The sequence below is a fragment of the Coloeus monedula genome (genome assembly GCF_965178545.1).
Source record: "Coloeus monedula genome assembly, chromosome: 3".
NCBI classification, from domain to species: Eukaryota; Metazoa; Chordata; class Aves; order Passeriformes; family Corvidae; genus Coloeus; species Coloeus monedula.
The window spans coordinates 22,950,548-22,967,883 of record NC_138783.1 but is presented as its reverse complement, the minus strand read 5'-3'; the positions used below and the strand labels follow the sequence as shown (position 1 = coordinate 22,967,883).

The window sequence follows — 17,336 nt, the reverse complement described above, 5'->3', positions numbered from 1 at the left end:
TGCTTGTTATCCCAGCAATTCCTCCTGGGAAAATGCAATTGCCAGTTTGCTGTGTTGGTCTAATTAGAAACAAGCTGGACAATCCCCTGACTGATGTTTCATGACACAGGAGACAGACTTCAGCCAGAACTGGTGCTCGCTTCTTCCCAAATGCTGAACTTTTCATTCAGGTCACAGTCTGGTCTCAGCTGGAAAAATTCTGCACCAGGAACTTGTTCTAGCTTGGCTGTCTATCTTGCAGTAAATACTGGGCTCTAACTGACAGCTCAGATTTTAACAACCTATCACTATATGGAAAATGGATTTTGATTCAGGTTGTGCTCACTGTCCAGAGAAGGCTGAACTATGTGAACATCACCAGTGACCTGAAAGTGAGCTTCAAACTGTCTGAGGCTTAGCTGGCCTTGGCAAAAGGGTTAGGAAGCAATGATAGAGATGCCACAGACCACAGGGTGACAGATTTCAATGCTGTATCACTGGACTGAGGGCTGAGTGCCACAGAACCTCGTTGGAGGCTCCAAAATCAACAGCACTGGCCTCCTGCAATGCAGGATGGCAGGGTACCGCAGGCCAAGGAGATTGGCAGTTTGATTCTTCTTGGAGAGAAGCTCTTGTCATTAGTTTAGCTCCCATTACCACTCACAGCCTCTAATTTAGGGAAGAAAATTACAGTCCACTATGCTTAAACCTTAGGTTTAGTGGTATATTTGTGTACTGTTGCGTTAATGATGTGACACAGTATTTCTGTATTAATTTGTGGGCTAAAATTGAAGGCACTGCCAGCCCCTGGAAGGCAGCTGTGTCCAGGGGTGACAGTGCAGCAGCATCCCACCTTTAGAGCAGATTCCCTCTTTTGCTCTGGGGAAAAAAACAGAATGACTGGCACCAAACTGCCAAACCATTGCAAGGCTGTGGGTGCCCCATTTGTTGACAGGGGTCACTGTGTCGTGGGGCTGGTGGCATTTGGGGGACTGTGTGATTTCCCTGTGTGTTCTGGTTCTGCACTGCTGTGTTGGTCCTGTCTCTGTGTAGGAAGAGCATGAAGTTACTCAATGGCACCTATTTACTGTTTTGGCACAGAAAGCTGTGAACTTACACCCTGCCATCATTACAGCACAAATTGCCTTTCTTTTTTACTTGGTTTGTTTTGTTTTGGCAGACAGCCTTTTTTTTCTGGAATGGTCTTGGCTCATCTCTCTCATTCTCACCCCCATCCCTCCACTTGATGCTGCCTGTGTTGGGGTGGGCAGGTGGGTCAGTGTGCAAGTGCCACCATCATCCTCCCCATCCTCGTAACAAGGATTTGGCTCTATGGGCCTGCCTGTTGGACATCACTCCCACAGTCTCTTCAAGCTGTTCCAGAGATATCAGGCCTGGGACTCACCTAACTTTTTGGCAAGCTTGGCATCCTTCTTGGAGTCCACCATCCCAAAGCCAATGCTCCTGGGCTCCAGGACCTGAGCTGCCAGCTGTGGGAAGAAGCAGAGAGCCCAACATTAGTGGCGTTAACACCACAGGGTAGCTAAAGGGCATCATGCCCTGCTAACGTGGCATGACAGACACAAGTGACCCATATTCTGCTTTTGAACAACAGCAAAGGGTGGGATGTGTCACATGCTGCCTCTCTGCTGAGATAACCCAGAGGTCACAAGGGTTGGGTTTGTTCCCATTGTGTTGCAGCAGGGAACCTGCTGGCACTACCATCTGCTGTTCACTGCTGCTTGACACTGGCTTTGGGAGAGGACTCCTGATGGAACTGGGGACACCAAAGCAGCGGGTATTTCTGGAAGAAAGTCCTGTGCCACCAACACAGAGCAAAACTTGTTTCCTCTGTGGTGTCTCAGTGGCCTCCTGCAATGCAGTGTGACATGTGGGCACCGTGGACATTTTAACTCTGGAAATGCATGGTGCCAGGCAGCAGTGGGTGCAGGACACTGCAGCACCATGTCTCCTTTTCCTATGAAATGCTTGAAGTCATGCCTCCTGTCCAGGCTTCATTAAGCCCCCAGACCCTGGTCCCCTGTTTTTACTAAAGAAATGCATCTAAGCCCAGCCATGCTCATGTTCACCTTCTCACAGCTTTGCAAAACCACTGCACCCTGTTCCCACCATCTTTGATGAAAGGGCCTCTTGAAGATATCGAGTTCCTGCCTGTTTTGTGAAAATAGATACGTGAGGAAAGGAGAGACGCTCTGCAAGGGCCCCGTGGTGGGAGCGACCCTGGGTGAGACCCTGTGATTTCCAAATTGGCTCCTAGAGATGCAGTGACCCTGGTAAATGGATCCACTTATGCACTGGATGACTGACAGCCCCATCACAAGCATACTAGAGACCCTACAAGGCAGTAATGATGCTCTGAGAACCACCAAGCAGCTGTAAGAGCCTCCTCCTCCTTCTCCCTTCCTGCTCCACAAATGCCTCTGATGCTGATGGTCTTCTTGCTGTTCCTCCTCCCAGCCCTGCCGGATGGTGGGGGATGATGGAGATGAGGGGTCAGGAGCTTCTGGAGCAGGAATGTCCCTATTAGGGCACAGCTGTCAGTGCTTGGCAGGGAGAGGCTGGAGGGGAGCAGAAGAAAAGCCATGGCCAGAGAGATGGTGGGCTGATTTATGAGGAAGCTCTCCACCCACCCCCTCCCCCCCAGCCCCAGCTCATTTTGGCTCCCTCCCCCAGACTCAAAGCCAGTTTGAATGTCACCCAACAGCACTGCCACTGTGGCCACGTGGCCCCTTGGCTCCCCTGCTATAAATAGCTTCTGCCTGTGCCAGGCCTCTGTGAGAGTGAGCAGTGATTATAGCACTGGGGAGCAAAAGTGGTGGGGCAGCCACCTTGCCTGTGGAGCGGGGCATCATGGGGCCAGCCAGCTTCCTGTGCTGTCAGCCCACAGCCTGTCCCCAAAATTCTGGGGGATGGTGGCAGGCACCCTGGCGATCAGGGCTCAGGGACCTTGCTTGCGCAAGGAGGAGAGATGGAGAATGAAGCTGGTTTCTCCCTTCCACCAATTACACATCCTCAGGCCTGTTCCAAAGCCCTCCAGGAGGAAAAAGGCTCCACCGACCACCAGAGCACTGCTGCAGCCTTGACCCCCCTGCAGCCCCCTGCCCTGTTTTCTTTCGGGGTAACTGCCACCGCGGGAGGCAAAAGGGGTGCTTGTGTTACACAGGAAACAGGTGTCTCAGTGCTCTTTCCTTGCTCTTTGCCAGTGCTTTGAAGTGAAAGTAAGGCTGCCTGTTCAGGGCTTGAGCTTACAATGGACACTGCCTGAAAGGGGCAGAGCACTGGTTTGTGTTTGCACATCCATTAGTAAGGCCAATAAGGCACTGGTTTGGTTTGGCATCCCATCTGCTGGCTTAGGCCACCTTAGAGTGCCTGAGGGCAGCTGGTACTCCATATTGCAATAAGAGATGGACACCTCTTGCGAGCTCTCTCGACATCTGCAAGTGACTGGTGGTAAGAGAAGTGATTTTCTGTTTCACATTATGGGGATATGCCCTGACTGGACAAAAGGATGGAGCCTGTAGGATCATCAGCTTTCTGGGACGTTGTCAGCACATTCCTGCTTGTTGGTGGTTGTGTACACCAGCAAGAGGTTCCTCAGAGTCATTGCTCGAGACTCTGGCTGCTCTGTGACCAGAGGAAGACACAGAAAGCCCAAGGGAAGAAGACTTGTTCAGTCATGTCCAGTCCAGTCCATACGTGATCTAGTTACTTACAGTTACGTCAGCCATGTGCCAAAGTCAGGACAGCTTAAGCCCAGTAGTTCTTGACTCCTGCACACGGGAGATGGTTAGGGTTTCTTGTTTATGTTTGAAGGCCAGAAAAATGCAGAAAAGCTGCAACACCTGCTGCAGACAAGTGCTTGGATGTGAGCAGGGATTGGCAAGAGAGGAGGCATTGATCAGGAGTCATGTATGTCAGCATGCAGCACACACAAGGTAACTCTTTGGAGGGGTGTCGGTGCAGCTGTGTAGCTGTGAGCATGGAAGCTTGCTGGGAAAGAGTAAATGTGTCAAGAAAACGTGGGTGATGTGATGAAAGCCTCTTCATGTGAGACTGGGAGTGCTCAGTAGTCAAACAATGGTCTCAGTAATGCCGGAGGTGTGCCTGTTTGTGTGGCAGGGCTTATGTGACTGTGTCTAGCAAGACTGTCTCCTGGAGGTGCATGTGTGGTAGGTATGAATGTTTGGAGGTGTTCCTCTGAAGAGGCTCATCCCCAGAGATGTGCAACAGTTTGGGCATATAGGAGAGTACTTGTGGATGGTGTGTGAGCATGCCTGAGGGGACAGAGCTGAGAGCTCAGTGGGCAGCCTGCCTCCTCTGCTGGGACCTTCATGCCAATGAGACAATGAGGAGAGCAGTACAGCCTGTGTTCATCCCCAGAGCAGGGTCTCACAACAGGGAACTCTTTGTGCAACATGAGACTTTTGGGAGCCCTTCCCACTGTGCAGAGTCTGGAGGCAGGAGACTTTGCAGGGTGTTTATGGTAGCTTTTGCAAGTGCAAGCTATGTGGGGGCTGGGCGTTGCTCCTGGCCTTGCTTTCCCTGCTTTCCACTGCAGCAGGTGAGTCTAACCTGTGCATAGGTGATGATATATTCCCATACCTGTATTTGAACCCCAAAAGGCAGCAAAATATGGAGTATGCCAGAGGGACAGCAGTCTGGCTAATTGCCCCCTACTCATTACAGCATCAAGCATTTATATATCCCCTTACAGTATTTTCTGATTCCATAATGCTAGTGGGATTTGAATGCAGATAACGTTTCTAATCTTGACAATCCTCTTGGCTCAGGACCTTGGGACAGAGGCATCTGTAATCTAAGAGCACAGCCCCTCCTCCTCCTCCTGCCTTTAAATTCATATTGCTCCAAGTCTTGGCCAGCCTTGCCTTTGTGTCAGCCTCTATCTCAACAGCATATAATTTAGCTTCAACAGCTGCACGGGGACATGGAGGGTAGAAACTGCCCTGGAAGAAGTGGACCTAACAGATCATGTAGTCCCTGAGGTAGAGCAGGAGCTTTGGGCAGGCAGAGTTGGCTGAGAGCATGAGCAAAGAGCTCAGTAGCTTGTAAGTTCACGTCCCATGCACATTTTGCAGCCTTATTCTCATGTGCACGAAGTCTTTGCAATGCATACTTTCTACCCATAAGATCCCAAGCTGTGTCCTGTTCAGCACTGGGAAAAGGAGGTGTGAGTTCAGCAGCACTCCTCCTTTCTCCCATATCCCTCAGGTAATAACCATACTTGAATTTGGGTAAGTGTGAGGGGGTGAATGGCCCTCTGGGATGTGTGAGAGGTCCAGCCCAAAGTGAAGCTTGAGTACCATCAAGTATGCAAGAACCCTCTCATCCTGGATGGCATCAGCAGTTATGGGCGCTCAGAATAATGGACTTGGAAAGGCACAACTCCCTGCCCAATATCTCAGATTCACATCAACTATGCCTATCTGAGCCTAGGTGTGATGCAGGGAAGTTTTGGGAGACTGAAGGAGTACCATAGGGTCATTCTGAAATCCTAGGTTATACAGCTGCAGAAATGTCACTGTCTGCCTGACTGTGCTCCTATTCCAGATGCAGACAGGACTGATTGCGCCAAACCTTGCATTTGGTGTCAGTTTTGCTGCTAAATGGCAGACAAAATCCCTGGAGAGGGTTAAAAATGGGGCAGGGAGGGGTGGCTGTCTCAGCATGGTCAGTTTTCATTGCGAAGTGACATTGTGGCATTCTGGCCTGGATTTTCTTCCCACTTCTCTAGCACCTGCCCAGAGCTCCCACAGAGACAGTAAGGCTCATCTTCCCCAGCTGCTCAGGCTGGGAGGAAGGGGGCTGGGGGAAGTTGGGTGTCCCTGAAAGCCATCATGAGTAAACTTCTTTTAACCATGGGGAGCTTTCTGTTTTGCTAATTAGCAGTGGAGGGAGAACAAAACTCTAGCAATGCAGGGGGAAGAGCAACAGGAGGTGATGAGGAAACATCCCTCAAGGAATCAACATTTCTCTGCTGCTTGGCTCCTACTCTCTTTAATGCTGCAGTTGATGCTGATGGTCAGAACCTGGTTGATGAAATGATGATGGTTTTATATCCCAAAATGTTAGGTTTTTATTTTCAGGAACAGCAGGAGGAGATGGCAAGTGTTTAGTGTATTCCCCCAGAAGTTGTGAATCCTTATGCAGGACTCCCATCTACACGCTATAGCTGGCTTCTCTGTTTGAGACATTGGGCAGTTTCTTGGAGAACAGAGTGTTATTTCTCTTTCCTAATGCTGTGCTGTCCCCACTAGCACCCCTTGCATACCACACTAGTAATGTCTTAGGTTCTTCCATAATTCAGGCTGTCCTGAAGCACTGTGGTGATCAAAGAGCAGGGCCAGAAGCCTGCTGAGCAGCTGCCACTAGAAAAGTCACTCTGCTGGCAGGGGGGACTGAAGGAGAATATGTTGGTCCCACCTTACCACACTTTTCCACCCCCTGAGCTGCTTGGAGAGGCTGAACCTCCCCTCCTAGGGATCACTGCTCCTTGGACTAAAGGCAAGTCCCCAAATATGGAACACCCAAAGGTCACTCCCTCAGAGCTGGCTTTCACAGGTAATGCTACAAAAATGCTGCCCTGGAGCTTTAATTGTTGCGCAGCCGCTCAGAGGGGTCAGACATACGGCAGTGTGCTCTTTGGCTGCCTCCCTAAAGGTTTCACATAGTTAGGGCTATATTTTTATCTGCTCCTGGCATCCCTAACTTTAGTGAGCTGCAAGCCAAAGCACAGCCTCCCCAGCCACGAGCTAACCAAGGCTGGTGCCCATGCCACCAAGCACCCAAGGGTGCAGGGGCCACCTGCCACTGCTCCCAGCCGGTCCCCACTGGCACTACATCACAGATGTTTTGACAACTCAGCTGTGCAGCTTGCACATCAAGGGCAGACAGGAACTTTTGTGTGGGTGTGTGGGTGTGTGTGTTCTGCCCCAGGGGTCTGGGACTGGGCAAGGGGCCACCCCACTAAGCTGCCCTTTCTAAAACAGAGACTGATGGTGTAGTTTGGGGGCTGTCCTTGACAAAGGTGAGGGTGTCGTTGCCTGGTTGTCCTTCTGGCCTCAGAAAGGCTGTTTTGAAACTGAAGGCTGGATGTTGCTGTGAAGCCCACGCAGGGCAGAAAGCTGTGTGCCTACAGTGGGTGCTGGAGGAGGGAGGCATGCTTGGTATTAATCCCATCCACCTAAACATGCCCATTCAATCCAGTGCCTCTGGCTCTCAGGAACAAGCCAGATTTCTCCAGTTTCTGACCAAGTGGGCGTAAGCCAGCACCTCTGAAATCCCAGAGAATCCAGGATGCTGCAGGCGAGAGCTGGGAGCTCCCATCTTGCATCCACAAGAAGGATCAGTGAGACAGGGCCCTGGGGGAACAGAGTGGTCCTTGAGACAAGAAAGACCTTTTCCCCAAGGAGTGAGCAGAGAGAAATAAGAACTGAGGAAACTTTTAAATATACACAGCCCTCCTCGCACAGGGTTCGAGGTGTCAGAGGTCTGCTAGCTGACGGCAGTGTCTGCTGCCAGGGCTGGACAGGGTTCCCAGAAAAAGAAAATATCATGTACAGCAGCTGGCCTTCACCGGAGCTGTGTCAGAGAGCACGCAGGAATGAGCACCATCAGCACTGCTCAGGAGGGAGTGCTAACCCTCCAGGGCGCTGGGGAGGGGAGGAGCAACTGCCTGGGAATTGAGTTCTTGGTCACTGCTCGCTCTATTTCCTTGGTATGTAGGTAAATCCCAACGCACAAAGAAGAAAAAAAAAGAAAGGAGAACTTGGACCTTGCTAAGTCACTTCTTTTCTAGGCCTTGGATTTCATGCCTGGTTGCCTGTTATTTAGGGACAGAGGCTGCAAAAGTACATCTTTGGTCATCAGACTCAGAATCGTGTCATTCAATCTCTCTCACGAAGCAGTCAGTGTCCATTTAAAACTCATTGGGCTGTTTTCCTCTTCCTCCTCTGGTGATTAGGGACTTTGTAGTTCCAGACTTGTTTTATTCATAGCCCATTTGTCCTCAGGCTTTGCACTTAAATAGCTCTTCTCCCTCCCGGGTGTTTAAAAAGAATTATCATATCCCCTTTCCAATCTTCCCACAAATGAAGCTCAGGCACGAAGGAAGGGCAGTCATGGGTTTTGATTAGTTTGGTTTTAGATGAAAGGCAGTGGCAGACCAGGCTCTGGAGTAAGGTCAGGGTGGGCGAGCATGGCATGGACACCCATATCCAGTCTGCCTCACAGAGCAACAGCTGCCCCAGCCTGTGGTCAGCTCCTGAGAAATGTCAGGGTCCGAGGCGGAGAACAAAAAATGGTAATTACAAACACTGCACATGTCCACTGAGTAGGTGGGTGTGAGCTCAATATAGCCCTTCTTGGGCCCTCCACTCAGGACAAGGGCAAGAAAAAATTCTCCATTGTGAGACTGGTGAGACACTGTAACAGGTTGCCCAGAGGAAATGTGGATGCCCCATCCTTGGAAAAGGGGCCTTTGAGCAGCCTGGTGTGATGGCCTACCCTTAAGGGGAAATCTCACCTGGTCTAGTGGAAAGTGTCCCTGCCCATGGCAGGAGGGCTGGAACTAGGTAATCTCTAAGGTCCCTTCAAATCTAAACTGTTCTGCTTTTCTATGAAAGGCACGTCATTATACAAGAGCAAGACCCTGCCTCCTGAGAAACAGCCCAGCACGAAGGCACTGGGAACCCTTGCTGGCACTTTTAGGGGAACCTGACTAGCATAGCAGGATGGCCAAGACCAAAGAGGATGGACTTTTCAACATTTTTCTTCAATTGCATTTCTGAAGGGAGGAGCGACTCAGAGTCTCCATGCAGCTGAAGGTCTTGCATAGAAATGGCATAAAATTGCACAAGGGGAAGTTTAGATTGGCTATTAGGGAAAATTCCTTCCTTGAAAGGGGGCTCAAGCCCTGGGATGGCTGCTCTGGGAAGTGGTGGAGTCACCATCCCAGTGAAGTATTTAAAAGACATGTAGATGTGGCAAGATATGGTTTAGTGGTGGGCTGTGCTGGGTTAATGGTTGGACTCGATGTTAGAGGTGTTTTCCAGTCCAAATGATTCTGTGATTCTATGGCACCTACAGAAGTTGTCTGCAACAAATGGACTGTGATAAGAGCTCCACACTTCAGGGTGAAGAAAGGCCACAAGACCTGAGCAGACTTGGCCTTGTACTCCATCAGCAAAACAAGGCCAAGCTCACAGGGGTCTGCTGTGTCTCCAGGTGACATTTACATTCTTTAGATCCTGGGATTACAGCTGGTTTCTGCTCAAAGAACTCATGTCAGTACAATCCTCTCCCCAATCATAATTCAGCACATGAGAAAGGTGCCTTTCAAAGCACAGTTATGGCAGTGGAAGTGGGGTCTTGTGACAGATGCTGCTCATGCAGCCAGTCCAAAGTCACCACCAGGAACTGACAGAGGAACTTCAAAGAAACATGGCAATAACAGGTAATTCAGCCTTGGAAATTATTTTTGCCCCTCTTATACAGAAAGATCAAGTCACATAATTGTCCCTAGATGTCAATGTGCCCATCTGTGAAACAGGGGGCACATTCTGTAACTTGTTTTTTTGACTGGAATATCAGTGAGTGAAATCCCTCTGGGCGCTACTGCTAAAAATCAGTACTCTGCTGGCTGTTGATGAGATCTACTTACATGGCCTCAAAAGAAAGTAATAAATGCACACTTTTTCCTTTTCTTTTCCTTCCTCCCTTTCTTATTTTTTACATTAACTTATCTGTAGTGGAAGCTACTACTTTAGTAGCCATAGAAGCCAAAACACCTCTTTTATTACAGGTATGTACAAGGCTCTTGCACTGTAAGCTTCCGCACATCCTGCCAGGTGTCCCTCATCTCTCACCTTGAGGACTTGTTCTGTAGGGACCCAGGGAACTGAGAGTTCCTGTGACACTTACTGAACATACCTTGTATATCCGTATTTATACTCATACCTTGACACTAAATTGTGTTGAGGCACTGTCCCATAAACATGGCCATTTAAAAAAAAAAGTCTGAAATCTGAGTTTGTGAAACAAACAGAAAAGGGTGCTTAAAGAAAGGGCTTGGGTTTATATTTCTATTTTTACTGATTTTTTATAGTTTTAAAGTATTTTCTATTTATATACCCAGAGATGGGGATAGAGTCTCGTCTCCCGGTTCCTATGCATTTTTTGGGATAAACTATACAGACGTAAACTGGTAAAACTTTATTCTGTGTTGTTTTAGAAGCAGAGAGAAACTTTTTGCTATGTATTTCATGGCTCTGAACTCTTACGGGAATATCTGCTCTCAACAGAGTTCAAGACCAAATGGGTGAAATGACCACCAAACCAGCTGATCTTGTACTATTTTTTCCATCCTGAGCTGGAAGCTGCAGTAGTTTCAGCACTTGGAAATACATTAATTGGAAGGTAGAGCTTAGATGCAGTTTAATCAGTGCCTTTTACTGGACTCAAAATCCATCTTTCCCTTTCACACTATAGGGCGATACTGGCTGTGTTTCCATGTGTTACAGAATTGGCCAAACAAGGAGTTTCACTTTGTTCTGCCATTTATTGCTAGAGGCTGGACTGATCCTAGACCTCATCTGGAGAGCAGAGTACCACATCCCTCTTCTCTTACCTCTTATCAGACTGGTTTGTGCTAGGGCAGCTCTCCATGAACTTTTCACTCCAGGGGCACTGTTGCATTGAAGGGACTAAAATATCTGGGCTTGATGAGCCTCTCTTTTCTAAGGATATTGCATGTACACACAGATGGCAAGGGAAGAACAGCAGGGGAGCCGGGAGTTTCAGCAGAAAGAGGATACCAGAGTACAGGGCAGGAAACCTACTATGATAGTGAGAACACCTCAGCTGCTGGAGAGAACTTCTCAAGTGTGAAAGGAAAGCCCCTAACACCAGTGCTCAGTTATTCTTGCTACATGATTCGTAGAGACAGGGGCTGGCCCACTGGAAGGCCAAACTCCCTATTTAGGAGATTCAGAGATGAGAAGGGAGAAGGTCTGAGAAGTGAGATGGTATGAGACAGGGTGAAATATGGTAGGGGAGATAGAGAGGAGAAGAAAAGCAGAACAGGTATTTCTCAGCTTCACTGCTGTGATCTTTTCACCTCTTAACCCTTCTTCATTAAAGCTGAGACCATTTAGGACAAGAAGCTTTTCCTTTGACTTGGCTGTTAAATAATTATTGTGATTGCTTGGCTGTTTCGTCTTCTTCACTGTGCTCACCTCATGGAGTGTGCAGATTTCTTGTAAACATCTGTGCTGGTTTAGCAAAAACCTGGTGTGTGGAGGCAGAGAAAAAAGTCACCCCAAGACAACATCACCGAAGGGTAGGAATGGCTACTGTTTTCTCTGGGACTGCCTGGATCAAACTCTGCATTGCCCTGTATGGAGGCTTTTCCCTACAAAAGATGCAGGTTCTTTCCAGTAGCCAGCAGTGCAGAGTGGAGTCATAGGAGAAAGGTACCCAAAGAAAAGGAACCCTTTAACATGAGCTGTGAAACAGCCTGTGCTCATGATACCTCTGCCCGGGGTTGTCTTAGAACAATCCTTCCCCAAGTCTTTTCCATCCTAGCCAGAAAGCAGTAGGCATGTCCAATCATTCCTTCAGCTATTTCTCCTGACAGACCAACCCAACAGCCCTCAACTCTCCAATCTGAACCTGAGGGGCTGGCACTGCTGCCCTTGGAGCTGTAGTCATGAACAAATGATGGTCCAAAGAAGCTGCTTTTGCTCCCAGAGGGGTTCAGTTGTCCCTGGACTCTGTTGTCACCAGGTGGCACCCTGCAGTGTGGGTGGCAAGAGCTGATAGGACTGCTTCATAATGATCAACACCTTCATTCCACTTCTAAACTGGAAAGTGACCCTGGGCCGCGTGGGAATCTGTTGATCCAGTACACCTGGATCCAGGGAGCTGAAAACCCCATGTGCTATGCCAAATGCAATATCAGCTTGATGACATCATCCCTTTTCTGGTGATAGTGGGTGTGCACCCACGGCTTTCAACAGTGTCAGTCAGTCCTATATGATACTCTTTTTTCTTGAGAAGGAAATTTTTCCTATCATATCACATCACTTCTCAGTCTTGTGTTCATAGCTATAGTTTGGTAAAGTCCTTAAATAAGTGCTTAACTTTACTTATGTGCTGTCAGGTTGCCAGTTTGATTTCCTAAGTATATGAGAGCCTTGTGATTCTCTTCTCTCTCCCCTGTCTACCAGTTGCCTTCCCTATTAAGTTTTCTAGCTATTGGCCCTTTTCAATCAAATTTTCCAGAGTCAATGATCTCAAACATAATAAAGCTATTGCAAGTTTTGTGAAGAGCAGAGATTTGGATGGGAAAAGGCTGAAGTGCCCTGAAAGAAGGAAATGTTGCCACATGAGCTCAACCCCCATGGAATGCCAAAGGACCCAGTTAAGAGAGAGCCTTATATGCTCTTCACTCCTGGGAGATGCCCCAGTCAGAGCCTGTTACTGATGAGCTATATATTTCAAGGAAACCATGGTGCATCTCTCTTGCTCTTTTTTATTAGTGTCTAAGGTAGTTCTTCATGTATTTGATCTTTGGAATTGTACATTTCTTATAAGGTACATGTGAGAGAAGCAGAAAGGGTGGACTATTTGGGGGTTTTCTGGACTTTAGATTCACTAAGCCCATGTGTCCACCCACACATGTCCCTGAGACAATCTGATGTAACAACCCTTAACCACCAGCTCAGACCTTTTCTTTGCTTCACACCTGCCTGTGTGTTGGATGGCGGCTCACTATCATTCCTAAGGATGAAGACTGATGACATTATATGGAAGGGGGCTAGAGACACAACGTATTGCCAGGCTGTGAAAGCAGCATGTCTCAATGTGAAACAGCAGGAAAACTGTCAGTACAGTAAGATGGAAAAACATGAGGCGCTCTAGAAAGGACTATCTTATCACAGGCAGCACCCTATGCTGGGAACCTCCCGAGACAGCTGGCAGGGAATAGTGAGGGCTGGAGTATTTACCTCTTAGATACCTCATTTCAGGTGTAAAGGACCTTCAGCACTCAAAGTCCTAATTCCTCTACTGAAATTAGATATGTAAAACCTTCCTGAGTGAACTTTTCTCAGGTTTGGCTGGAAGGAGAGCCCTGCCACTGCTCCTGTGCCTACAGAGCAGCTCACTACTCTAAAACTTGCTCAAATTACAGGAGAGCTGGTTTCAGCTGCTGACTGCTTCCAGGAATACTGATCCCAGGCAGTTCATTCCACAGGGGAACAGCTCCACATCTCAGCCAAGGAGCCACTGCAGACATTTCTTTCCTTGCCCCTGTGCTGGTGAACATGCAGTGAAGTCCAGCAGCTGAATGAGCTCTGACAGGGAGAATTAAGAGTGACCCCCTATGGCACAACACATTATGGCTTGAGGTGAGGGAGTTGAATGCTCTCACAAGAAGGACAACCTGGCTTGACCACTCCTTTCATGAGTGCTCCCATGGCTGAGTTAGCACAGAAATTGGGAACACTAACACCATGCTGGGCTGTGTCCTATGCAGAATATATCTTCTCTCTTGATTTCTGAGACCCTCTCCCCTTCTGATTCCCTCTAGATGACAGAAGCAAAGAAGGGCTCAGTCTGCAGATTTCTCTTGTGCTTGGGCTGTCAGATTGCTGCGCTGCAGTTCCCAGTCCAGGGTAGGGACTGGTCTGAAACTGTGAGACATGCACTGAATCAGCACTGCAAGTTCTTTGGAAATTTTGAGGTCAAAGCCACAAGTGCCAGTTGATGTGTGGCACAGTTAGCTGGTAGCTGAGCACTAGGGGACTGGAGCACTACAATTATGTAAAGTCTGCTGCAGGTCTAATCCTCTTGCCCAAGGTCACATAAGAAGTCCATAGCAGAGAGCAATTGGAAACCAAATAAATCACCAGAACCCTAAGCTAATGTATTCACAGCTGAACCCAATCCTGAAAATAAAAGCTTAAAACCAGATTGTATTGCAGCTGTCGCAACCTTGGTATGGGTCACTGTTAGCATGGGTAAAGGTGTCATGGGGGCTCAAACTCATGGTAGACATCAGACCATAGAATCATGGAAACATAGAATGGCCTGGGTTGGAAAGGATCTTAAAGATAATCTAGTTCCAAGCCCTGCTGTGGACAGGTACACCTTCCACTATTCTAGCTTGCCCAGTACTCCATTCAATGTGGCCTTGAACATTTCCAGGGATAGGACATGCTTCTGTCAGGTTTCTATAAATATGTATCTAGTAACTGTTTGACACCTATCAAGCACAAAATAGCTATCCTATTAAATAACAATGTGATTATACTACCAACAATACTCATTTCAGCTGGAGTTCAAGCATTACTTTTTTCTTTTCTCTGCCAAATGTTATTTGATCACTCACCTGCAGAAAGTAACCATTGCCTGACAGGTGAATAAATCCGGTTAGTTTTTGAATCTTTCTTTCTGGCAGTCCTCAGGCTTACTGAGGAGGTCATCAGACCTTGAACTTGACACTTTTTTGGGTCCTTGCCCTCAGCAAGCATATTTTCTTATTCACATTTCCTATACTCTGAGGGGTGCAATGCATTTTGTCTCTGGATCTGATAAATAAAGCTGAAGTGTTTCTTCTGAAATTCTCAATTCACTTTCTTTCCAAATATGTCTTTTAGTTAAAAGGGAATATTTGCAAGCCCCTAGTAGGAAACATGCACTTAACAATCCAAGCTTGCAGCTATATGATTCCCTAGATTACAGCTACACTATAAGAAAGAGTGGTATGAATCTACATTGTCACTTTTACCATGATTTATTTTACTGAGGATTAATGAATCAATTGTTCATCAAAGAATTAACAACACTCTTTTTCCAGCACAGAAGTGAATGGTTGCATTAACCAGCGGCTATAGACTGATTCCAAACAGGCAACCAAGTGTCAGAAAAACAAAAAGGGATTTAATGCTGCACCAACAGGGAGCTTTTGAGATGGGGAGCTAGGACACCCATTTGCTGCACAGCTTGATAAGGTTTCTTGGCTGACTGCTCCTAGTGGGATAAAAAATGGGACTGAATCCAGAATACAAGTGGGATACTGGCTTGCACAGAATGAGAAAGGATCAAAAAATTTCAAGCTATGGACTCAGGTGCTGAGATTTCGGAAAGCTCAGCTGAGCTAAGTTCATGTTTCTGAGGTTTGCAAGGTTACTCACTATTGCCTGGGTTTCTGACAGACAATCCAGAAAAACTAATTCCCATCAAACTGAGAAGAGCACAAAAGAGGCTTTTTCCCGGGCTTTGCAGAATTCAGGCAGGGGCTAACTGAAATCCAATTAAACAAACTTTTGGATGCCTAACCTCCCCTGCATGAGACCATTTGACTCTCCTGTCTTGTGGCTCCTGTCCATGACTCTGAGCAGTGCTGTGGTACTGACTGCGACTGGGACATGCAGCGGCACTTACCTCTAGGACCATCTCTGTCATCTGGAACTGCTTCTGGGAGGCCTTGTCAGAGCTCACAGGCTCATGGAAGAGCAGGCAGAGCATGTCATACTTCTTCAGTGCCTGCTTGTAATTCTTCTCGTTCAGGTCGATCACTCGGTCTTTCCCATCGTAAGTGGGGAAGTTCAGTCCCTCTTCTGCCTTGCAGCAGAAAAGCAGGTAAAAACCTGCCAGGATCCAGCAAATTGCCTTCATAGGGGCACCGTTGGAGTGCAGCAAAGGGAGGGTAAATGTCCCCCTCTTTCTTGATTTGAGAAGAGAGGGAGACTAAAGACTCCAGGTGAAGTTTGAACTAAGTTTCTCTTAGTTTCCCTAAGTTTCTCTCTGCTACTTTCCTACTGTTCAGCCCGAACACTGCAAGGCTGGTGGGGAGCAGCAAACTTTGCTGTCCTGTACTCACAACAAAGAGAGACAGACGGGAGAAGCTGTCAGGCCAAGCCCTGGATACCTTACATAGCTGTGTCCAGCTCCCGTGTCATTAGGAACTCCATTTTTAGGAAGCAGTTGTTTCAGGCTAAAAATAAACCCTGCAATGAATAAAAAGGACAGATATGACACCATTGAGGGACTTGCTGGCACTCTGCATCATCTGAGAGACAGGGAATGAGCAAGAGGGAGGGAGTGGAAGATGTCAGTCCTGGGAATATACAGGCAGAATTTGTGAAGGGACAGACTTCACTTGTACAGGGAACCAAGGCACAGACTGTCCTACTAGGAATTGACAAAAATAGAAGGTATTTACTGCAATTTATAATAAGGGTACCTCTCTTTACATCCCTTTGGGCATCACAGTGATTAGGCTTTTGATAACAGATCTCAGGTTAAACAGTTTCAGAGCCTCATCTGCACCACTAGAGGAAAAAGTCCTGTTTCCTCAGCAGCAAAGGAGGTGAACACTCCTGGGACTTCCTTCTCCTGCCTGGAGCACCATTTGGAGCTTCTGGCTCACATTCAAGGTGCTTTCTGAAGCACATTCTCTGCTTGTGGGGCAGCAGGAGAATTGCTGGCCCTTGGACCTGTAATCCAAAAGCAGAAGGAAGCTTATGTTGCAGCCTCCCATTTTCACAGCAGTTCCCAAGCCCCATACATTGCCGGCAAGTGGTTAAACCTTATCATGCTAAAGGGGCTGAAGGGTGGGAGGCACGTGCCCAAGCCAGTCTCTTGGGGCAGGAGGCAGGGCTCTCCTCAGGAGGATGGTCAGATGGCACCATCACAACCAGCCTCCCTTTCTGGGACCTGCCTGTTGAACTGGAGCAGGTTTTCCACACAACCCTCTTGCATTTCCCAGCAAGCTGTCCTGCATATTCCTCCTCCTTCATGTCCCAGGAATGGTGGCCAGTTCCTCCTTCTGTGGGAGCTCAGTATCACCTGCACAGCACTGCCGGGGGAGAGCAGTTCAGAGGCACAGTCCCTCAGCTCTTCCCCTACTCTGACCACGGTGTCACCTCTGACCCATGACTGGCAGCAACAGGCAGGTGGAGGCAGGCCAGCTGGCCACAAGCCAGCCCCGGGGCTGGCATGGATCCACTGGAAAAGGCCTGCTGAGGGGCTGGCAGAGAAGAGCTTGACAGGGGGCACGGCTCCCTTCCCTGTGCCAAAATGATGTGCAGACAAGTGGCCTTATCAGGTCTTTTCCTTGCATGCTGCTCCATCACAGCTTTGCTCCACCTACACTGGGGAAGAGACAATGTCCCTTCTTAATGCAGTTGTTCCCATTTAATTGTATGCCTGGGATTATTTCAATATTTGGGGCAAAAGGCGAGCATTACTTAGCAATTACAGAGTCATAGAATCATTTAGATTGTAAAAGACTCTAAGATCTTTGAGTCCGG

General features: G+C 48.1%; 1 protein-coding gene across 1 annotated transcript in view; it reads right to left on the bottom strand.

Moving 5' to 3' along the window:
- Nucleotides 1–15,910, bottom strand: part of CASQ2 (calsequestrin 2) — a 39,445-nt gene extending 23,535 nt beyond the window's left edge. Inside the window, exons 1-2 of the mRNA XM_082277951.1 lie at nucleotides 15,466–15,910; nucleotides 1,385–1,469 (exon numbers count right to left, since the gene is read on the bottom strand). Coding sequence (XP_082134077.1) covers nucleotides 1,385–1,469; nucleotides 15,466–15,699 — 319 coding nt within the window. The 5' untranslated portion in view covers nucleotides 15,700–15,910. The remainder of the gene's footprint in view (nucleotides 1–1,384; nucleotides 1,470–15,465) is intronic.
- Between the last annotated feature and the right edge of the window lie 1,426 nt (nucleotides 15,911–17,336).